Genomic DNA, 25,005 nt, shown 5'->3' with positions numbered 1-25,005 from the left:
TCTAGACCTAGACTTAGATCTTGAATCTAGATTTAGATCTAAAACTAGGTCTAGATCTAGTTAGATCTATGTCTAGTTTGTATGACAAATGACAATGGAGATATTAAATTTTATTAGCGAGGGGAAAGTGTATATCATTTGTGCACATTACAGCTTAAAGTAGGTCAAGATTTTTTCTTCGTGTTGCAAATTTATCTAATTTTGTTAGAAGAATAAATCTTTTTTAGTTTCTCTTTATTACAATGCAACATGTTATTAATTTTGAATGTATGGGTAAGGTTAATAACTATTGTTTTATTAAAAAAAATATAAATGTACGCTAAATGAATATATGGAGATGCTGTGGCTGAGGGGTAAAGCACTTGAAACCGGAAGTCCCGAGTTAGAATCCTGGTCAAGACTCTATGTGGACCACTTCGGGGGGCCGATTTTGAGTTTGTGTTTCCTCACAAACTGCCTTAGTAACCTTGTTGTTTTTTCTTTGTTTTGTTTCAGTGCACCTCTAATTACTTTGAGACCCCATTTTATGCCCAGCTCCCCCTTACTGCCCCCATTAAGCCCTATCACCCCTTTGGTTTCAGCAACCCCTCCCCAATATCACGGAATCGTTGGTATATTCGGAGTTACCGGAGCCTTAAATATACAAACGATAAAAAAAAAAAAGAAATTAGTCTGAAATAAAACAAATGTATCCAGACCAATCGCAAAGACATTTTAACGTGTGCATATGTTTATATATATATATATAAAATGGTTACAAATAAGGTTCCACACAAACTCAGAGGCGTCCCCAACGGTCTGCCCATGAGTCTGCATTTTTGGAAAGTAATGCAGGTAAATAAAATCGTTCAGTGTTACTATCAGAAGTTATAAATGTCAAACAGCCAACTACAATCCCATCTCCCTCCATACAAAGTGACGGTTTGGCAAGACGTGTATCGCTCAGTACTGGTTTCTGTTTTTAAAAGAGCCATAAATAAATAAACTAAAACAACACCAAAACGTCATTTATATTTTCACGTTCTTGTCATAGTTTTGGGAACACGTTTTAAGCAAGATTTGTTTTTTTATAATGCCAGGTAATGGAAGAATTGTAACAGGAAGTTGACAATAAAATTAAATGCCAGTTACCTTCTCATTAAGAATGAAGTTTAGCAGGCAGACTGTAGGAAAATGGAATGGAAATAATCGCTTGATGTATTAAAATAAAACAAAACAAACAAAAACACGATTTCTAGGGAAACTAGGAAACAAAATGTTTAAAAACTCCCTACACTGTGTCATAAACAAACAAACAAACAAACTTTGTAGTTAAATAGTGAACTCAAACTTTAATTATCTTTAATGAAATATTTGATTTAATTGGCATAACAAGTTATGTAACAATGTCATAAAAACTACATCAAAGTTGGACAAGCGCCTTCCTAGTTTTTTCTTTGCCTCATTTTGTTATCTAGAAAATGTAAAATTCTATCATTAACGAAACAATCCTTAAGGCTATTTGGTTCATTAATGCACTATAATAATAATATTTAAAAAAAATACTTTTTATCACTTGGTGTTGTCTTTGAAAACAATGCAGCCATCATTTTGAAAAACGAGGGAAATATTACAGACATGATTAGTAAAACTCTATGCTAATATTTTTTCTGTTTCGTTGTCATGGAAAGAAAAAAGTTTTTTTTTTTTTTGTTGGCGACAAGTTGTAAAAAAACGTGAATGAAAAAAACAAACAGAACAAACATAATTAAGAAAAGTGCCTGTCTCTCTCTCTCTCTCTGCTGTAACAGACATATTGTGACGTTGTTTAGTGCATTCAATTCATGAGCTGAAGTTTGCCCAGACACCATTAGTGTATCTCATATGCCTCGGTTTTATTGTCAGTGTCCTTTTGCTGTTATGTCATGTTTACCTCCCTTGGTCAAAGGAGATTGAAATTTGGAATAATACATTGGTGGAATTCAGAAGAAGAATTCAGAAAGAATATCTTTAACATGTTGCTATCAACGTTTGGTAGGTTGGTGCGGACTTGAATGTGACTCTAACAACCTCTGGTGGGTAGGTTAACATATCGCTAACTACATTTGGTAGGTTGGTGCGGATTTGAATGTGACTCTAACAACCTCTGGTGGGTAGGTTAACATATCGCTAACTACATTTGGTAGGTTGGTGCGGACTTGAATGTGACTCTAACAACCTCTGGTGGGTAGGTTAACATATCGCTAACTACATTTGGTAGGTTGGTGCGGACTTGAATGTGACTCTAACAACCTCTGGTGGGTAGGTTAACATATCGCTAACTACATTTGGTAGGTTGGTGCGGACTTGAATGTGACTCTAACAACCTCTGGTGGGTAGGTTAACATATCGCTAACTACATTTGGTAGGTTGCCTATTACTTTAACAAGTCGCTAACAGCTTTAGTTGGGTAGGTTCAGGCTTGAATGTAACGCTAACAACCTCTGGTGGGTTCGTTCAGACTTGAACGTGTCACTAACAACATCTGGTGGGTAGGTTAACATGCCACTAACAACTTCAGTTGTGTAGGTTGAGGCTTGAGTGTAACGCTATCAACTGCTTGTATGTTGGTTCAGGCTTGAATGTAACGCTATCAACCTCTTGTATGTTGGTTCAGGCTTGAATGTGATGCTATGAACTTCTTGTGGGTTGATTCAGGCTTGAATGTGATGCTAACAACCTCTTGTGGGTTTGTTCAGGCTTGAATGTGATGCTAACAACCTCTTGTGGGTTTGCTCAGGCTTGAATGTGATGCTAACAACCTCTTGTGGGTTTGTTCAGGCTTGAATGTGATGCTAACAACCTCTTGTGGGTTTGCTCAGGCTTGAATGTGATGCTAACAACCTCTTGTGGGTTTGTTCAGGCTTGAATGTGATGCTAACAACCTCTTGTGGGTTTGTTCAGGCTTGAATGTGATGCTAACAACCTCTTGTGGGTTTGTTCAGGCTTGAATGTGATGCTAAATGCCTCATGTAGTTAATGTCCCACTTGGCAGCTATGTGTATAGACATTGAAATTCTGTTTAGATGTAGCGAAGACTGGGAGGAGGAGAGGGGGGGGGGTGTTGTTGTCCGTCTATTGTAAATCTTGGCTCCATATTAATATCCATAATATCCATATCTAATAGAGCCGAGACAAATCGTTTTAAAATGCCTCCACACTAACATGCGACGTCGTAACCTGTGGGCAGTTTACACCCATAGACGTCACAGTTCGGACATTAGATAAGTGAGGCGGTGTGAGGTCTAGGTTTGGGTGGGTCATGTGACCGGTTAAGGTATGGCTAGGAGACAACTGCTGGACTATCTATTCAAAAGGATCTCGTTGGGTACCATGAATTGGAGGTCTTTTTCCCCTGTCAGAAATTGCATTTATATAGACATTCACTATCATTTCTGATTGAAAATCTCCTATTTCTCGTATGCCATGTATAGCATATATACTTCATTCATTGTTTTTGCATTTAGTGTCACAGTTGTTTAAACCAAGGTCAACTAAAAAAGTCAAGGTCTTCGACATTCAATTACTCTATAGAATTACATTAGTCTGCTTGACAGTTAACTGGTCAGCGTCACATTGTTTGTGAGCTACTGTATAGAAGCAAGTGAAACTACGCAAAAAGTCAATGTAGTTTTGTAAGTCTTAAGGAGGCGGAGGCGTGGTGGTCAAGGGATAAAGCGCTTGGCTTCCCAGCCTGTGGATCCCGAGTTCGAATCTCGGCCAAACCGGAGAACTTTAATTTCGGGATTATAAGGGTGCCCCACCCAGATATAATAGGTACCTGACATTATCTTGGCCACATGACATCCTTGTTAACTGTAGATCATAGCAACAGATGACCTTTAAATCATCTGCCCTATTGATGACAGTTAAGATGTTTTGTTTCTTCCAGGCCGTGAGTGTGAATCTATTTTATTATCATCTCTATTATTTTGTTGGATGTTTAGTCACTATGAAACGTTTGTTTGTAGAAAGTATCATATAATACGTTTGGGACGTTAGAGAGTGCAGTTCTCTATATTTGGATCTATAAACGAGAGAGATACAGACAGTCAGAAAGACAGACCGACAGATCGATATTTCACCTACATGAGAAACTAGCTAGATCTATCAGATTGGTACTAATCTTCTAGTACTAGCTACATCTAGCTGTTAAGTACCTTTGATGCTATTAGTAAAACCTCACAGTTTGGCACCACAGTGGGATGACCTCACACGTTGCTCATGCTTGGAACACAAACCTACCCGATACAGTCACATAGCCACAGATACACTCACGGATTTAAGCATCCATTTAATATTAGGATGCAATTATTGATAATCGCCTACGCGGTAAAGCCGCAAAGTGCCGTCTGCTGAGGCCATGTTTGCTGAGCATCCAGCTTTTAATCTGTTTGTTCAATGTAACTAGATCTAGTGGTAGCTGAATAGAAGAAGGCAGATAGAAGATTAGATTGGGAGGTAGCTCGACACTAGACTTTGGAATGATACCATCCCCTTTTTTTTTTGCTTGCTATAGAGACAGAGACACAAAGCGAGTCTCAAGTCTTTTACTTAGTATATAGTCATACAATGTAAGGTTTACAATTACATAAATATGGAACAAAACATGTAGGTGGTGACAGACAGACAGACAGCCCGGTGGAGTGAGTTAATATAAGCTTTTTATACATGTTTTAATAAATATATAGGCCTACTTCTGGAGACCGGGATCGAGTGCTGACTATGCAAAATCCTGTTGCGACACGACATGCATATTTTGCCACATCTGATGCAGACAAAGCCGTTGTCATCCGTGGATCAACTTTTCTTTATGTTATCCACGGCCGTCTTCTGCAAGGGCTTTTCTTTAGGCCTCAAACGTGAGAGCTAGACTAAAATAAGCTTTCCAAACACTTCTTAAAAATAGATTTACCTCTTAATTAGAGATTCCCTTACATTGCAGAATAACAATTAATAGCTGGCTTATTGTTCATAGTGTAGTAGAGTTTTAATGACGCTTGTGACGTCATGTCGTCTGCTGCCAATCAGCAGGGAGAACAAACGAACGTTTTTTAATCAGCTTTTTTTTAAAAAAAATAATGTACATGTACAGGTGACTGTAAGCCTTTTTCTGCTCAAAAACACATAGAACCAAATCCGCTGGGCCGTGAACGGTGAACCGCCAGTAGGTGGTCTACACAATGTGTACTGACCTGCCTGACTACACGCTGTGTAACTGCACAAAATAAATACTAATAAAGTTGTCTGCGGAATAGTGAAGAATGTACCGAAGTGTTATAATGGAACATGGAATCGGGTGGTGAATACTTCTTAATATATCATATTGTTACGTATTTCTGAATCTTCTGGCTAGATGTATTAGTTGGCACACAAATAAAAACACTGTAAAGAACTTGATGACTAAACTTTCAGTTTCATATAACTTTAATGACTATTAACTCTAACATTACTGTAACATGTAGCGTAGAAGACTGTACAATATCTGTCAGTTTACAGTTAGCTATACTTCGTTGCACTGCATCTCTTCACTTCGTTGCAATTCCTCTCTTCTCAACTTGCATCGAGCCGTATTCCACAGAACAGACCAACGACACACTTCCCAGTGTCGCTCCAGGTCTCCCAAAGCTGAACCAAGTCGTACTCAAGTCTACCGAATCAGAGCCGCACACGTCTTACATCGACTGTATCGACTGTAACGGCTCAAGTCCACTGTAGTTCGCTGTATAGACTTTAACGACAGTAGTCCACTCCAGTTAACTCTACCCTAGTTAACTTGCACCGAGTCGTACACATTTCTCTTCCACAGAGCCGCACACGTCTTACATAGTCTGTATCGACTGTAACGGCTCACTCACGACTCCATACGACTGACTTTCACATTAACTCTCTGGCTTATAAAGAGTACCTAATCGCTTGTCCAAAGTTGCACAAACACTCCTAGTATCCTCTGGAATAACATGTCAGGAAACGTCACATCCTGTCTTTATTTATACATGTAGATTCCAGAAAACACTCGCTGCAGTGTCATCAAGTCGGGGTCACACGTAGTGACCTTTATCTGTCACTGTTCATTAGTAACTGTCCCCCTACTTAGATCTGTTCGTCCCCTGGAACAACACGTGTGGACACGTCACATCCTGTCTTTGTTTGTACATGTAGATTCCAGGGAACACTAGCTGCTGTGTCATCTCGCCGGGGTCATACGTTGACCTCTACCTATCACTGTTCATTTGTAACACTGCCCCCTTCTTAGATCTGTTCGTCCCGAACAGATTCTACTTCATCACGATACTGATGAAATCGATCGACGATCAAGTAGAAAGCTTTGGTGGTTGCCCCCTTCTCAGAGATGTTCTTTCAATCTGGCAGTTGTCCATCTTCTTTCCATAGAAGAATGGGAGCCAAATCCTCATTTTTCAGCAGTTCCTCACAAATGTTTTCATCAATCTTGGTATGGAAACATCGACCTTCAAATGACGACATTGGGCAGCATTCTAACGAGTTCGTGCTTCACTCGCTGAGTTTTACATTTTCAAGCATCTTTTTACAGAGCTTCTTTAGAGATAACTAGGTTCATCACAGTACAGCAATATTCACATGCTCTTCTTTTAAACAACAGCAACTGACTTGGGTTTGTACGATGTTGGGTTGATCTTCTTGTACAGTTCTGTCACAGATGGTTACTCACTACAGTTCTGACATCTTAAACTACTTCTTTTCTGTCCTTCTTGCTTCTGACTTAATTAGCGTTCTTCTAAAACCTCTGTTATACTTCATCAACCTATTCTCACGAGGAATGTTCTTAGATTATTCATTAGTGGCTTCAGACTTTCAACTGATTCGTAAGGCTTTCTTCTTTGGTCTGATGGTTCCGGACAGAATCTTTCTAAAAACATGGGCTGTGGAGTTTCATCAGTGCAGGTGGGGGTCTATCAGTGGGAGAAGTGGTGGGCTTGTTTTCTAACAACATGGGCTATGGAGTTTCATAAATGCAGGTGGGGGTCTATCAGTGGGAGAAGGGGTGGGTTTGTATCTTGATCTTGTTGGAGCCATCCACGTTGCACTCTGCATATGTCGCTTTCTCCGCCTCCTCAATTTGATATTTCTTTGGTTGCGTTGATGTCGTTGTCTTGCTTTCCTGTCGATCAATGCTGATGGCAGCGACTTAGCACATAGGAAGGCATTGTATTTCATAGCTGTAGTCATCAAGACTGTTGATCTAACAAGTTGCTTCAGCATTATTCTTCGATGGGTGCTTTGCGAATGAGCTGCAAGTCCACTTGAAGGCAAGTTGTCAAACACGTCAGCACCTTTATCCGAGTCTGGATGACTCGACTGTGGGGCAGGTTGATAACATTCAACGTGCAAAGGTCCATCAACTTCAGCATCAGTTTCTATTGTAATTCCTTGACTATCACCAGGGCTTCTCGCGCCTACCTTGATAGCTGTACAAGCTTCTGTTAAGTCTAGAGCTTGTTGGTGTATTTCTTGGCATTCACAGTCTTCTTGCATAGCTACGTACGTACAGTTCTTGTCAAACGCATGAGTGCAGTAATCAGCTTCGAGTTCCTCTCGTAGACAATGGCAGATAGACAGAAGTCTTTAAGGCCCACAGCAACAGGCTTGGACGCAGACCCAACGTTGTCTTGATCTGTTTGGCTAGTTGAGGTACTCAAATCAGGTATATCTATAGCTAAAGCTTCGGTCAAACTATAGGTCTCTTCTATTGTTTCTTCAGCGGTCTCATTCTGCTTTTCGTTGAAATAGTAACAGCTATCGTCTCTTTTCATTTCTTGTGGGCCACATTCGTTTGGTTTGCTATCACAGTCACAGACAGCACAACCATCACCAGCATCCCTATCGTAATTGTCTGTATCGCCACATTCTTGGTTGGACAATTGTTTGCTGTTCATCAATGGTGTAGCTCTTTCATCTGTCGACTCAATCTGGCCCTGCTGGGTGTTCAGCAGCTCGTTCATCGTGATTATCGTTTGATCTTTTATCGTATCTGTTTGTTCTTCTGTCTTGTTGGACTTGGTAACTATTTGTTCATTCTCATTCATGGCTTTGATCAAATGGTTAAATGAAGAAAATCGAGTGTTGATTTCTGATTCTATCTCCTTAATGCTCTCATTCACCGAGCTCATTTTGTATTGCAAAGTTCTCAGGAGCTCCATCGTATTAGGTTTGATTTCAAATTGGCAAGTGTTCGGATTCTCATCTTCCTCCAACAGGGCTTGTCTTAGACGTGCTATTAGCGTTTCCTTATTTCCGTTAAGATGTAGACCTCTTTCTCGAAGCTCTTGTCTAAGTTCTTTCATGTCAAGTTCATTAAGAAGTTTGGTGGAATACATTCTAGCCAGAAAGATCCCACTTCTGACACCAATTGTTACGTATTTCTGAATCTTCTGGCTAGATGTATTAGTTGGCACACAAATAAAAACACTGTAAAGAACTTGATGACTAAACTTTCAGTTTCATATAACTTTAATGACTATTAACTCTAACATTACTGTAACATGTAGCGTAGAAGACTGTACAATATCTGTCAGTTTACAGTTAGCTATACTTCGTTGCACTGCATCTCTTCACTTCGTTGCAATTCCTCTCTTCTCAACTTGCATCGAGCCGTATTCCACAGAACAGACCAACGACACACTTCCCAGTGTCGCTCCAGGTCTCCCAAAGCTGAACCAAGTCGTACTCAAGTCTACCGAATCAGAGCCGCACACGTCTTACATCGACTGTATCGACTGTAACGGCTCAAGTCCACTGTAGTTCGCTGTATAGACTTTAACGACAGTAGTCCACTCCAGTTAACTCTACCCTAGTTAACTTGCACCGAGTCGTACACATTTCTCTTCCACAGAGCCGCACACGTCTTACATAGTCTGTATCGACTGTAACGGCTCACTCACGACTCCATACGACTGACTTTCACATTAACTCTCTGGCTTATAAAGAGTACCTAATCGCTTGTCCAAAGTTGCACAAACACTCCTAGTATCCTCTGGAATAACATGTCAGGAAACGTCACATCCTGTCTTTATTTATACATGTAGATTCCAGAAAACACTCGCTGCAGTGTCATCAAGTCGGGGTCACACGTAGTGACCTTTATCTGTCACTGTTCATTAGTAACTGTCCCCCTACTTAGATCTGTTCGTCCCCTGGAACAACACGTGTGGACACGTCACATCCTGTCTTTGTTTGTACATGTAGATTCCAGGGAACACTAGCTGCTGTGTCATCTCGCCGGGGTCATACGTTGACCTCTACCTATCACTGTTCATTTGTAACAATATCATATTCGTCACTCATCTCACGCGTTGGCCTCCTTCAGTCGTAGAACGACTGTGGTTCATCTCGCACACTTCCTCTTGTAAGTGAGATGAAAGCCTGGGCATTGTTTATGGTCGGAACGTTGTCGCCCACATAGCAGTTCCTCCCTCTCGGCGCAGCTGATGTGACCAAAAGAACGGAATATCCGTATCTGCCAGGCTTTAGCACGGTGTGCCACAATCTGCCTAAGGGTCACCAGCTCCTGATTTTTCCTCAGGGTTGTCTCCCGAAGCCTTTCCCGCGTTTGGGTATAGCCGCAAAGCAGCGGAGGTTTGTATTCAGAGTTTTCCTTCTCCTAGATGGGTAGCCAACCAAGGCTAACGAGCCCCTCCTGCCCAAAGCTTACTGGTTTAGGCGCCAGTTACTCGCCTTTGCCCCTTCTCCTGTCTGTGGTAACGGTTCCGCCAGGCTCAGTATCTGAACCACTCGTGAAGGCCAGGAGTTGGACTGGTTGTCAGAGGCATGCCATTGGAAGCATTTTATAGGTAATAGTGGGCTTAAGACCATTACAAATTTAAAAACACACACGAAAGACGAAAATGTCGCAACGTCAATTAATTTATAACAACATATTCACGAAAGTAGATTGTACATGAAGCTTGAAACTTTTTGACTAATTCCGCTTATTGTTTCACTTGTGTCTATAAATATGCACACAGGAAGTGCTTTTGATTATGTTAAACTCCCTTGGCTATATTTAAAATTTATATAGAAAACTTACTGTTGTTCCTCGAAAGGTAAACTGTAAACCTGAGTATTATTATTAGAAAAAAAAAACCCATCTCCATTGACCTTGACACTAATTAATATCTGACAAAAATGTTTTTAAAAAAGTTTTCCTACTTCAACACTAGTCCAATGTTTTCATTTTAGTACGTTTTCCTTTAGTTTCCTTTTAGCACTACCACACATTTCTTTATATCGCTTCCTCTTCATTTCTCTTTTACTAAATTGTTTTGCTTGAAGAACATAATAGGGATTTTATAAATCTAGTGTAAACAAAGAGCGGTTTTCTTCTATTTTGTGACACCCGAAGCAATTTATTTGATAAACAAGGTTACAAAGACAGTTTGTGTGAAACACAAACTCAAAATCGGCCCCCGAAGTGGTCCACCGAGAGTCTTCAGCAGGATTCGAACACGGGACTTCCGCTTCCAAGTGCTTTACCCCTCAGCCACAGCATCTCCATATATTCTTTTGGAGTACACTTAAATTTTTAAAAATATTAATTATTAACCTTATCCACACATTCAAAATCAATAACATGTTGCATGTAATAAAGAGAAACTAAAAAAAGATTTATTCTTCTTACAAAATTAGATAAATTGGCAACACGAAAAAAATACATTTTGACGTACTTTAAGCTACAATTGTGTACAAATGACCAAAAGACTTTCCCCTCGCAAATAAAAATTAATATCTCCACTGTCATACAAACTAGACATAGATCTAGCTAGATCTAGACCTAGTTTTAGATATAAATCTAGATTCAAGATCAAAGTCAAGGTCTAGAACTAGATCTAAGCCTAGATCTAGAAATAGATCCAAGTCTCTAAACCTAGATGATCTAGAGTTAGATCTAAGTCTATATCTAAGTCTAGATCTTGATCTAGAACTATAATCTTGATATAGAATCTACTATATCTAGACTAGAACTCGTATTATAATTAAGTAGCCGTTGCATCAGAGCTTTGAATGATCTAAAATATCATGATGCCCGATTTTCATTTTCTCTTCTAGTTTCTGAGATCTGAAAGGGACGGACGGACGGACAGATGGACAGACAGGCCACACAAAACTAATACCGTCTTTTTGCCTTTCGGGGGCCGCTAAACATTAGTTCATTTTATACGTTATATAAATTGGTTGCTCTAAATATGATTAAATTAAATACAACGAGTTTTGCTTTCCCTCAGTATAACAGCCACTGCCGCTTCTGTGGGCGCTGCTGGAGTTCCCCAAGCTGGACTCGTCACCATGGTGATAGTTTTAGCGGCCGTGGGACTTCCCATTGATGATGTCACGCTCATTCTCGTCGTCGATTGGTTCTTGTAAGTTTTTTTTTTTGTACTAAGCTATCGTTCGTTAATTTGAATGTACATACATGTAATTTATATCATCATAAATTGAAACTATTCATAATATTATCATTTTTGTAACAAGAAATATTTGCTTTATTATTACAAAGCTTATATTAACTCCCTCCCTCTATCTGTCTGTCTTTCTATCTGTCTGTCTGTCTGGATGGATTTTTAACACTTTTTTTCATTCACGGATCAAGTTGAATTTTTACACTATTATTCACAATCAAAAGTAAACATATAAATCAATACAAAAATAAAACAATTAGAACATAGATGCAGTGCGTATGGCCAGTTTCAAAACTTCCTTTTAAGAAACAAAATCCCTCCAGTAGATACACATTATGAGCCACAGGCAACGCAAGTGAAAACTGTTTAATATATGCGCTCAGTGCATGTATGTTGACTAGCCCTCGCTATTATAAAGAGGAGCGTTCACTATACAGGCAATGTAGACTAGCATTTTGTTTGCCATGGTCAGTTTAGTATTTTCCCAGACATGCCTAGAAAGTGTGTTACCTGTAACAACATCAGAGCAATGAAAAAAGTTATTGGACTTCCGACCAGCAAGTGTGTATGATCACCAGTGATCATGCACTGCAAGTGGAGCTATGGGTAGAGAATTGTGAAAACTCTACCAGATCGTAAATTTGATCTTGCTAACCGCTTCGTCGAACTTCTCAACACTTTGAGTTTTAGATTAATTACATATTGTTTAGTTTGTTAATTTATTTTAAAATCTCATCAATCTCAGTCTTTTCACTCTCTAGATGTGCGCGCATTCCAGTTTTAAATACAGAACTGGCTACTTTGGTTTTCCGTAAAGAAACGAATCCAGTCCTATCCCTGTTAAGATATATCTGTTAATATTGTATATAGAGCAGCGAGAACTTCATACTGTAGGTCACGATGAGACCATGAATATTGAGAATGAGGACAGAATTCAGAAAGTGGTCTGTTCGTGTTTACCAGGCACGAAAAGTAGACTCACATTTTGTCAATATTTTATCTTGTCTTATAAGTTGCAGATTTTTCTCCTTAACGTAAGATAATTACGTCCAACGCCCGCTAAGCGTATCCATGCGTCAATCTTTTTCTTTTTTAGTCGGGCATTTTGATATGAGGGGAGCTGAACACTGAACAAATGATCTCTGCAAAAGACGAAACAAATAAAGGTCCGAGTTTTGAACAAGCAGGAGAAAGTAATGGATAAAAATAGTTTAATTACCATGTTCGAGTGTATTTTTTAAAATCAACATAAAGATGTTTTTTATGCCATAGATTGGTATGTCAAGTTTAGTTAGTAACTAGATAAGCTTGAAATACCAACCACTAGGATAGAAGCAAACACACAACTATGTTGTACACGAAATTCCATTAGAAAAAAAATAATTTGACCGCGCTCTTGTCGAGTTCATGTCATTGAAGTTTATAGAGCGTTTTGTTGTTAATCGTTTGTGAAGCGAAAGACCAAAGACAATATCTTAGGAGTGGCAAACTGCTTAATACAAGATATTGCCTTATAAGTTGTCAATACGAACTCTTTGTCTCAACAATCACAAGGCAGACCTATATTTAGAACCTATCTATTTCTCAACTCATACAAGGTACAGTAGAGCACCTCGCTAGACAAACAGAAAATGTCTTTTCAATGTTTACCACGGGAGTGTCACGCAGTTTAGAGGCCAAGTCTGGATGGCACTTGTCGATAAAAGCAAGGTGCTGTAAGGGATTTAGGGAGTTGAAGACCTCGCCATTACTCAGAATTGTTTCCATTGATTACCGGCCTTGGTGTCACAGAGCTCGCAGAGTTGAGGAACTTTTATATCCTTTTTTTTTTTTTTGTAACCTCGCTCTCAATTTGATAAATGCAAACATGGCGTGTTCTAAAGAGGAAAGTTCAATGATTGAGTATGTTCTGCATCAGGGCAAGGAAGATGGAAAGTGGCTTTTTAAAAAAAGTTTAGTTTCGGAATTTAGTGTTCCTTTTTTATGATCACTCTAATAGATAGATAGCGGGTATAGGAAGAGAAGAGCCCACATTAATTGGTAAGATAGAGGTCTTCAATTATTTTTCTTTTTAAAGAGAGATAGGGACAATATTGAAAATGTCTATTTTACCTTAAGCTATACTCTTCATTCTATACAGATTAAGGTTAAGGCGATATACAGACATACATTCATGCAGACAGAAAGACAGACAGACAGATTGATAGATAGACAGACAGACAGACAAACATACAGACAGACAGATTGATAGATAGAAATGTAGATAGACAGATAGATAGATAGATAGATAGATAGATAGATAGATAGATAGATAGATAGATAGATAGATAGATAGACAGACAGACAGACAGACAGATAGATAGATAGATAGATAGATAGATAGATAGATAGATAGATAGATAGATAGATAGATAGATAGATAGAGATAGATTGATAGATAGATAGATAGATAGAGATAGATAGATAGATAGATAGATAGATAGATAGATAGATAGATAGATAGATAGATAGATAGATAGATAGATAGATAGATAGACGTAGGTAAGTGGGCTGGTAATATAGATCGCTTTGTTTAAAATTTAGCGTTAAAATCTCCAATTCTTCGTTTATATTTATGAATTTGTTTAGAATGATTTAGCAGCTGTTAGAGATTTGATTTTTGAATCAGGTGTTCACTTTTAACATTTATAAGATCGTAACATACACATTTCACTTATAACATTTATAAGATCATAACATACACATTTCTCTTAAAGCGTCATGATATTTTCGAAATATTCGGCATGTCTGGTTAGTAAATGCTAGTTCAATAAATGGAGTTACCAAAGTACACATTAAATTCAACTCATTTGTTTGCATCAATTGCCAGTTTAAGCATGGTTTAAGCAAAACTTATCAACCCTAGGAAACGCCTATGAAGGAGAACACGCCTTTCACTGAAAGAGCCAGGTCACTTGTTGTGACATCACGTTTCAATCCCATCTACCCCCCCCCTCTAGTGTTTAGGGCAGCTTTAACGTCCATCTATTTTCCCGGTCCACAGGGACAGGTTCCGGACCATGACCAATGTGATGGGGGACAGCCTTGGAGCCGGCATCGTCCATCACTACTCGGTGGATGAGATGCCGCCGCTAGAGCATGACCTGCACGACCACGAGATGGAGAAGCTGCCCAACGGTCAACAACAAGAGACCACGCCCGTTTAACACGACTAATCGTTTGTCTTCTCTCGTTGGTTTCATTTTTGTTTTGTTTTTGTTTTTTTTTTTTGTTTTTTTTTTCGTTTTTCACCACCACCACCACGAGCGTAATGACGTCATCAGTACTTAAGAGTTCAGTGGACAATGAACTGCTTTCCAGTGATGGTCAGGTATTTCTCTGGACATCAGACAATGCACAATAATATATTGAGTTCACAATAAAACTAGACTAGTTGCTGACTTAGACTGAACAGTTTCTCTAAGTTGTGGATATTTATTACGCAACTAGTTAAGACCTAATAGTTATAAGTGGTAGCCGAATGTGACCAGGGAAGAGTAGAATAACTCAAGGGAGAGAATAACTCTGCTCCTTGAGTTCTCTCCTTCCACATGAGTAAATGAACGGAATATAATGTTTGGAAAACGAGGTTTATTAAAGATTATTTTGAAGAAAGTCAGGCAATTGTGCTACTTTCCTCTGATATTATTCATGCACCTAGGATTAGTTTAGATGTTTAGTTAAGTTATTCATGAGGCATTGGTTGAACCACTGATATTTATCAGACAGACCTACTGTAATGGATGTTTTACAAAACACTACCATACAATACAATTATACAATATCACTGGAACGCTGTTGTGTTGTTTCAACAATGAATTCTATGTTAAAGTAGAGCTGTACTTTTAGAAGACTAATACTAATGTACTATTCATGTATGGCTTACAATGCAAACTCACAGATATTGTCTTTTCTACTTGCTCTGTTCTATCTCTAGTGTTGTTGGGTCTACAAAGTTTTCTTTTTTTTTTTACCGGTTACTGATATAAACAAAATTTGATGGACTTCTTTTAGTATTACAACTTAATATGTTCTAATGTAAAGTACAATTGTATTTGTGGTACACTACAACCTGCAGCTAGGCAAAGGATTCAATATAAACTTCTGATTAACGAATGAAAGGTTCACTATTTAGGCTTCACAGACTTTTGTAGTATACTAATTTGAAAGATATTATCATTCAACGCCATGGACTTCAGCCATGCATGGTAATCTAAATTCTATTGCCGACTATTTTAAGTGCTTTTGTCTTCATGCTCACAGATGAAGGAGTATGTGCGAATTTTTTTCTTTTAAATATTTCGTTCTGACGTCATCACTTTTTGTGAACAACTGTACATACTAGTACAATGTATATTGTGTACAGCGATGTGTACATAATGGTTATGTCTTTAAAATTAGGCACGTCAAACACGGTCAGCAGCTGTACTAAGCAGGACATCAAGAGAGAGGCGATCCATTCTTTCACGTTGTCCAGCCAGGTTTTCTTTGTGCTCCCTCGTACCTTGAAGGATAACTTTTGACAGTGAGTCATGTCTTACATTGTGGCCGAGCCACCAGGCCTTCGTTTCTTCACAGTATTGAGGAGCTCTACCTTTTTTTAGCCAGCCAGTGTGTTGACTTGTAAAAGTACAAACTCATTTGTTTTCTTTTCCTTGTATCAGCAGTTTTCTGTAGCATTTTACTCTCAAAGGATTGAATTCTTCTTTTGGCCTAAGTGTCCAACTTTCACCACCATAAGGAAGTACATAGACCACTAACCTTTAACGAATAAAATATGCTGGCAGTTTTAATTATTATTGGAAACTGATGCTATTCTTACAGATTTTCCAGAATTTAGCACTACGGAATTTAATATTTCTTTCCATTTGTATCACAAACATTCTAGTATTAATTGGTCACCACAATGATCTTTCGATATAGTGTTAAAATTTCACTCTGTGTAATAAAAAATCAACAACTTTGCAGCTCTCAAAACGAAACAAATATGACCAATGCGACACTCCACTTGCCCCACGTTTGACTTGCCTAATTTAAATGGCATTTATTTGAACCTGTTTTGTCTCCTGTCTCCGAGTAAATCGGGAAGTCCCGTTAGAAACCTGTATTAGATGGTGGCTATTTAGTTTTGATGTAGATTTAAATGTATTGGCCTCGTTCTACGTCACAGTCTACATTTATACATCATGTAAATAACACACGTACTTTTGTATACATGATACATTGATGAACTATTGTTTATTTTATTGTGTTTTGGATACTTTATGTAGGATTGTGATACAACGTTAAGGTTGTGATAAACTGTCATGAGTTGTGATAATTTTTAATGGGGCTGTGATAAACTTAGCACACACATATTGAAGGTTGTGATACACGTCAACCATAACGGGTTGTCACTTTGTGGTTGTTTTATTTCGTTGCTATTTATTTTTTTCTATAGAATTTATCCTAGGGTTAAGTGTTGTTGTTTTTTTTTTCATTATTATATTCACGCGAGAGAGAGAGAGAGAGAGAGAGAGAGAGAGAGAGAGAGAGAGAGAAGAAGTGGAAGAAGAAGATGATAACGAATAGTTGTAATGCAGCTAGGCTTAAAAATGTTATCAAATGTTTATTTCAGAAAGCTATTTTTTATATATAAAAAGGGAAAAATGTTTAAGATTAATTAGTTATTGATAAACTAGGAAATGGAATTGAGACAAACATACCCAAATGAGAGAGAGAGAGAGAGAGAGAGCAGCCATTGTGCATTTTATTCCGAGACGTGATGACAAAATATGAACTTCCGGCTGGATGAACCGCCAACATTACCATCTCCAGTTCACCGAGCCGCCACATTGCGTCTGCTGGCGTGAAATAGGAACTCCACACACCCTGGCTCCACCTGTTCCCACCAATTAATTCATGTGATGTGACGACTGGTGAAACACAAGACTGAAAGTAGGTTAACTTAAGAGAATGTGGGCTAGCCAGGGGCAGCTACTCGGTAACGTCTAAGAATGATTTGGTTTATTACAAGAACAAGGACTGTGGTGATGCTGTTAAAAGATGAACAAGTAATATCATCGTGTTCTCTGTGGATTAAGAAGAAATTGAATTGCTATTTGTTGTTTTAGAATAAAATTTATTGAATTGTCCCCATAACAAAAAAATAGAAATTGGAATGTTTATAAATATTACTTATTTACTGAGGAAAGTTCAAAAGCCTATTTCTACTGCCAACGATAGTGAATTTGTGCCAGCATTATGCCGAATTACGCGTACCAATGTAGTGCTTTCATATAAAATGGAATTCAATATATTTTGTTTTAAATAATGAGAAGCATTTAGCAAATGACAGTAAATAATGACAACAGTAGATTTGAATTTTGATTTTTTTTTAATCCAATTAATCTCGTCAAACATTGACAATTATCAATAGTTTAGCAACATTTCTCGATTCTTCTCGGTCATTTCAGTAGTTTATTGAAACATTGATACTTGAAACTTTAATGTTAAATCTTATAAATGTTAAAAAATAATGTGAAAGAGAATAGATGGATATATAATGCTTGAAGTAAAATTCTTATACTGTGAAGTTAAAATTCTGCTAAAAACAACCAATTCATTTGGCATTAGTCCAATGCCGTACACATTGTTTTTATCTTTTGATGCTATCTTGGGAGTAATGGTAGCTTGACTTCCCCTGTAGCTATATAAACAGCGAAATGATAAATAGTTCAATACTGTAAAGTCAGTTTCTTATCTGTGTTATTACTTTTGTTCTATAAGGACATTAGGAGCATCCTGAAAGCTCTGGTCAGACACAAGACTTCCATTTTAAAAAATGGAACTACTTTCAATTACGTAATGGCCAAGCTCATTGTCCGAATACAAAGTCTTATCACAAATAAAGCTAATTACTAAAAAAAAAAGTAGTTCTTTTGCTGTCCCTAAGTGAACAAAAAAACGAAAGTATTCTGACAACATTTCCTCGTTGAAGAGTTCATCCATGTGTCGTCTGCTTTGTTCAACTTCGTCTGGAAAAAAGAAACAACATCATTGATTTAATCTGATGCAATGACAACAAGCTTAGTAGTTGAATTAATCAGAACGGTCTAATTATCAGCGGCGTAACAACATGTGGGTGATTTACAATAAAGTGTCTTTTTTTTCCTACTGTTCGTTCTTCTTTTTAAATTTACGGAATGTTTCTTCTAGCTCATGACAAACTTTCTCTCCCTCCTTCAAGTTGTGCTCTCTAAAAATTGCGCAATCGCAGACGATCTTTATGAATAGATTAATATCGTGGCGCGGATGGAGATCAATTCTGGTCCTTCTGTCTGCTCCAGACTTCCCCCGGTCTCTCTCTCAGGATTCCGACATTGGATATTGTTGTTGTCTTTTATTTTCCCAATCTGGGCCGCGCACTAAAGCGTCTAGAGCATGGCAATGTCTTAGTGACGCCCTGGGCATGTCATTCTTCTCTCCCCTCCACAAACGCGAGCGCGTGCGTCTGTGTGTGTGTGTGTGTGTGTGTGGTTAGAACAAAAAAGGCTTGAGGTGGGGGGTGGAGGTTGTCTTTAAACCACTGATGTTTCTAATCGGCTCTGCTGCCTGGGCATCACAAGGCAGTCATAATGAAATCAATACCTGAAAACTAAGCAGGAAAAAAGTGTGATGTGTTGGTATGTGTTGATGTGTGTGTGTGTGTGTTTTTAGTATGCGCCTGCTGTAAACATACGTTGGCTATTCGCCAAGAGCTTGTGGCCAGTGGTCTTCCCCACCCCCTTTCCCTGTTTTGTTTCACTTGCCTAGAAAAGTCACTTGAAAAAAAAACTGAGCAGAAAATTTTGTTAACACGATATCGTTGGTATTTTTCAAGGGACATTCACTTGTTGAAATGTTGATGTGTATTCAGTGGCTACCTGGTTTGCAAGCGCTCTGGACTGTCCTCTTGATGGTCATGTTTGACCCTTTCCCGCCACCCTCTCCCCCGCTGTCCTGCAAGAGGTTTGTGCTAAGATGTTGAAACCTTCACTTCTGAAATACGTTACGAAAACGAAACAAGTAGCTCACCTGCGAATAACGTGTTCCAAGTGTTCCAGGTGTTCTAAGTGTTCCAGGTGTTCTAAGTGCACACTCGTTCAAAGTTAACCCGGCATTGCCCCAGAACATAAGAAATATATGCGCTGAATAAATATGTTACGTTGAGTGTCCATCACCATGGAATTCACAAAAAAAAAAAAAAAATAACCGCGGGCCCGCACTGAATTTCATTACCTGTTCGCTTACATAACTAAAATAAAAAAAATGTTTTTTGTGAGACCAATATGTACCGGAAACAGAATGTTGCTAGGGCTGCCACTCATCATACTTTGAGAATCTTCTTCCCTCTATTTTTAAAAGCTCACATTAACCCATTAAGCGCTACTTTTAAAGAAGGACATCCACTTATTTCTCTGGCTTTAAATGTCCAAGTCATTACAGAATGTGTCGATGTCACTCACAAGTGTTCGTCTTATTTTCCAACTGACCAACTTTTTTGTTACAGCAGATCCTGAAAAAAGAAATTCGATTAATTAAATGCGAATATATAATCGTAATGAAATAAAAAAGCGAATCACATTTGTTTCAACGAATTTCTGTGACGCCAATACGGAGTTGATATTATTCTGTTCACTAAAAAATGCATGTCATATTTTTTTCTGGCTGTGCAGTCGCTACATAACTTCATAATGTAATGACGCATGTAATTGTTTTTATAAACCAATGTTTAGGCAATTTGTGTGTAACATTGAATTGTTGTTTTTACGACATTGGCAGTTGACACGACAAAGTTCACTGCCTGTGTAGAAACTAATTGTGGTCGATATTTTTGTACTGAGTAGCTCCACTAGCGTAGATTGTGTTTTGTTTCACACACACACACTTCATGTCAACTCCATGTACATTGATGTCATTTGTAACTCGTCACCTCGTCTACCTCTGGTTTTACTGTGTCATACTGTAGGGGGTAATACCTAACATAGCATCATTCTATAGTTTATATGATTAGAAGATGAACAAATAACGTAGTCATGGTTACATCAGCACTTCCTGTTTCTCTTTTGTACGAGTTTTTCTCCCATTTAGTTTTTTTCTTGGTATTATTTTTATACTAAAAATGTTTGTTTTTTTACTTAGAGAAGTTGTGCGTTCTTTAATAAACAAATTAAAACAAACGCATTGGATGTTTACTTTTTGTTGTAGTGTTGTAGTGCTAAGTAGTAGAGTAGTAGCTCTCTCTCTCTCTCTCTCTGTTTCTCCTCTCACTCTCTGTCTCCTCTCTCTGTGTCTCTCGCTCTGTTTGCTTCATGCCTGAACAACTCGTCGAGGCCACCAGACACAAAAAACGTCCAAGACTAACCTACACAGACTGTCAGCAGGGCCGGTCCTACAGATTGCGGGGCCCTAAGCGAAACGGATTGCGCGGGGCCTATTCTGGGTTGTGGTAAGGATAATAAGTGAAAATTAACATTTTGTATTAGAAAATAAATTCGTCTTTGCATTTTATTCATACTTTACTAAGTACAAAATCACTGTCAAATTAGCTTTACGAGCCATCTACAGTAGATAGTAGTTTTTCAACAAAAAGCTGATAAACATTCAGATCTGTCTTTTAGATTTACTATCGACTAGCAAAATATCGCTTTTGTTTTTATTTTAAGAGGTCGAGATAGATTTAGATCTATATTTGTATGCCAGCGACTATTAAAGTCAATTAAGAATTTGAACTTCTTGTTTGGGTTAAAATTCGCCTTATTACATTTTATTAAAAGAAAGCTAACAGTGCCGGTTTTTTTTTAATTGCTAGTAGGATTGGCGTTTTCCATATTGAATGACACCCAGAAATGACAATTTTGTCTGTTTTTAAGGAGATTTGCATCAATTTCCAGAAGACGTTAATAATTTCAGGAGATTTACATGACTTTTCGTATATTTTACAATTTCAGGAGATTTACATGACTTTTCGTATATTTTACAATTTCAGGAGATTTACATGACTTTTCGTATATTTTACAATTTCAGGAGAATTCCAATTGCCTTTAATAATAAGTTAAAATGGTTTATTTAATAATTTACATCTAGAATTTGCTCGGGGCCTATGAAATTGCGGAGCCCAATGCGGCCGCATAGGTTGCAGTGGCCTAAGACCGGCCCTGACTGTCAGTTGCTGTTACAACAAAAGTTGAGAGTTGTGAGGCAGACACAAAGGACGTCCAAGACTAACATACACAGACTGTCAGTTATTACAACAAAAGCTGAGAGTTGTGATTCAGCGATAGATAGGGGAAAGGGATGGAGAGCTGACTTATTTGGTAGTCCGAAAGCTCGAGCTGTGACCTGGTTTCCGCACGAGATTTGGTCTTTTTAGTTGCAAGTCTGGGACATACATCCAGATAGCAATCCATCAGGGAGCCTACATTTTAGTCGTCAATGGACCTCATTCACCAATCGTAAACAAACAACATTTAGTCACGTGATCTTATTGATAAAACAACGAAAAAAAATTGTCACGTGACAACCATCATGAATTAAACATGAGATCGTAAATTATATAGAAGAGATAGAGCACCACGTGGCTAAATGTTGTTTGTTTACGATTGGTGAATGAGGTCCATTAAATTTCAGCGCAAAGTGTTTTGTATACAGTGCTAAGGAAGTGTTAATACCTTACTAAAGATGTGATAATACAGTGCTAAAGCAGTGCTAATACAGTGGCAGAGATGTTAATACATTGCTAGAGATATTCTAATACTGTGCTAAAGATGTGTTATTGCTTCGGTAAAGCATAGTGCTAAAGTAGTGCTAACTCTGCTGTGTGTCACGATGTGATTTTGTAGAGAACTGTGTATTGTCTCCACAACCATATGACACGTGGATTCAGAAGTGCCTATAAGTCTATTTAAAACACAACTAGGATACAATGAAGTTGCTCAGAGAGGAATCAAATTTTCTTTAATTTTATGGTTTCAAACTCAATTCAATAAAATGAGTAATTCAAAATAGAACTTAACTAGAGTTGAAAGAACAATGTGAAAATGAAGGCGTTCAAATATAAGCCAACAATAAGCACACTAAATAATGAACATGGAAAAATAACTAAAGACTAGCAAATGTGACCAATGACTATTGACTATCCCACCCCGATGGCCAGCTTCACATTCCTTATAAAGTAGGGCATGTCGGTCTTTCTGAATTGTTTCCGACACTGATAGTAACACATTAAAATAATTCCCACTTGACCCTTTATTTAGTGTATGCAAATCTATGTAGTCTAGAATAATCTACTTTATTTTCTCACGCTCACGCAATGTGACCTAAATAATATGGACAGTTGACATACTACTGGACAGCCGTTATTGTGTGCTGTCAAGAGTGACATTATACACACGTGACACTCTACTCAATCAGTGTTAATAGAATGCTAAATCAATATTAATAAAGTGCTAATAAAAATGCTAACTCAATTTACCGTATTTTCGCGCATATACTCCCCCCCCAACCGCACACAAGTATACCCCGCATATAGTCATACCCCGCATACTGGTATACCCCTCACATTAGTTATACCCCGCACACTGGTATACCCCCTCCCCCCCCCCCCACACACACTAGTATACCCCGCACACGCATTTACCCCGCACAAATTAAAAAACAACAACTCACAATGAAAATCGTAAAAAACACACCCTTATATACCCCGCACGTGGAAAGCGTGACATAACGTAAATTACCGGTATATAAAGTACTATCATCGGTACTTTTTGTTTTCTAGAGGTTCATAATGAGATGTTCATAAAGATTCCCTATGTTCATTTCACAACCAGACAGCCAACTCTAGAAGGTATAAAGACCCACTGGTATGTACATAGTTTCCTTTAGGCTATGTCAATGAGTAAACTTCGCACCTTCGTATGACCCGCACATCTGCCATCCGTGAACAAATAAAGTATAACCCGAGAGTTTATGCATTATACGGTGATTCCGGTCAATGTTTCAATAAGTTAACCTTCTCCGATAGATGACATCCTTAAAGCTCTACGTGGTTCTGTCACCAACATACAACAATACAATTTGAGAAACTCCTTCAGGCTGACAGGAAAATAATTCGCAATAAAAACAATCCCATGAACATTTATTTGGAAAAGAAAGAGTTTCAATATTTCCTAGGCTCAAATACAAAGATTTACTGCTACAGGTATGAACGACTGTATAGAAAATACAATAAACCTGCATATACGTAACCCTGCTGAAACAAGTAAAACAAAGATTGTTTGGGTCACAAGGCCTCCGGCAGCTACATAACAAATAAAAAAAGACAAACAATAAACACAAAATAGGCTTAAGTGAACTGATCAGTCCGATGTTGTTCTCTATCGAGGCAGATAATAAATCTATGCATGTTTTTTATATTAAATTATTTCCGACTTACTGAGATCCCACTAAAAGTTTCTTGTTCTCTTTGACCGATCAATCGAATTATAATCATCATTGTTACCCCTTGACACCCTTAACGTCTTAGTACGCTGAGAGTTATTGGGTATCGAAGTGTAGTTATCAATGATAGCTCTACCTGGTTTTGACTATTTTTTAAATCTGTAATTGCAAACCTGTTCCTTTTGAATATGACGGTTTAGTATTAATTAAATGATTTCTTTTCTTCCAATCAGTCTAGTAACTTCTAGTAACTTCTAGTAACTAAGTCACTTCACGCCCACTTATCTCTGTCCTCTTCTGTTTTAGAGGTAAAAGTAAAGAAAGAAGTCAGTCTAGTGATACTAAGACACATTTGAAGACCCCAGACAGACAGAAGTGATACTAAAACACATTTGAAGACCCCAGACAGACAGAAGTGATACTAAGACACATTTGAAGACCCCAGACAAACAGAAGTGATACTAAGACACATTTGAAGACCCCAGACAGACAGAAGTGATACTAAGACACCTTTGAAGACCCCAGACAGACAGAAGTGATACTAAGACACCTTTGAAGACCCCAGACAGACAGAAGTGATACTAAGACACCTTTGAAGACCCCAGACAGACAGAAGTGATACTAAGACACATTTGAAGACCCCAGACAGACAGAAGTGATACTAAGACACATTTGAAGACCCCAGACAGTCAGAAGTGATACTAAGACACCTTTGAAGACCCCAGACAGACAGAAGTGATACTAAGACACCTTTGAAGACCCCAGACAGACAGAAGTGATACTAAGACACATTTGAAGACCCCAGACAGACAGAAGTGATACTAAGACAGATTGGAAGACCCCAGACAGACAGAAGTGATACTAAGACAGATTTGAAGACCCAGACAGACAGAAGTTATACTAAGACAGATTAAAGACCCCAGACAGACAGAAGTTATACTAAGACACATTTGAAGACCCCAGACAGACAGAAGTGATACTAAGACACATTAGAAGACCCAGACAGACAGAAGTGATACTAAGACACATTTGAAGACCCAGACATGTTCATTTC

General features: G+C 38.2%; 1 protein-coding gene across 3 annotated transcripts in view; it reads left to right on the top strand.

Annotated features, from left to right (window-relative positions):
• Positions 1-20,686, top strand: part of LOC106060444 (excitatory amino acid transporter 1-like) — a 104,029-nt gene extending 83,343 nt beyond the window's left edge. The window contains exons 7-9 of one of the 3 annotated variants that reach the window (XR_008776977.1): positions 11,280-11,414; positions 14,497-19,558; positions 19,595-20,686. Coding sequence is in view for 2 of the 3 variants with exons in the window: in XM_056024077.1 (XP_055880052.1) it covers positions 11,280-11,414; positions 14,497-14,659 (298 nt within the window). In the remaining variant the exon portion in view is untranslated. Of the gene's footprint in view, positions 1-11,279; positions 11,415-14,496 lie in introns of all 3 variants that reach the window. The other 2 variants (XM_056024077.1, XM_056024085.1) reach the window with 2 other exon arrangements.
• Positions 20,687-25,005: the final 4,319 nt, after the last annotated feature.

The sequence above is a fragment of the Biomphalaria glabrata genome, chromosome 1 (assembly GCF_947242115.1).
Source record: "Biomphalaria glabrata chromosome 1, xgBioGlab47.1, whole genome shotgun sequence".
Lineage (NCBI taxonomy): Eukaryota > Metazoa > Mollusca > Gastropoda > Planorbidae > Biomphalaria > Biomphalaria glabrata.
The sequence above is the reverse complement of the archived record's forward strand: the minus strand, read 5'-3'. Positions and strand labels throughout refer to the sequence as shown.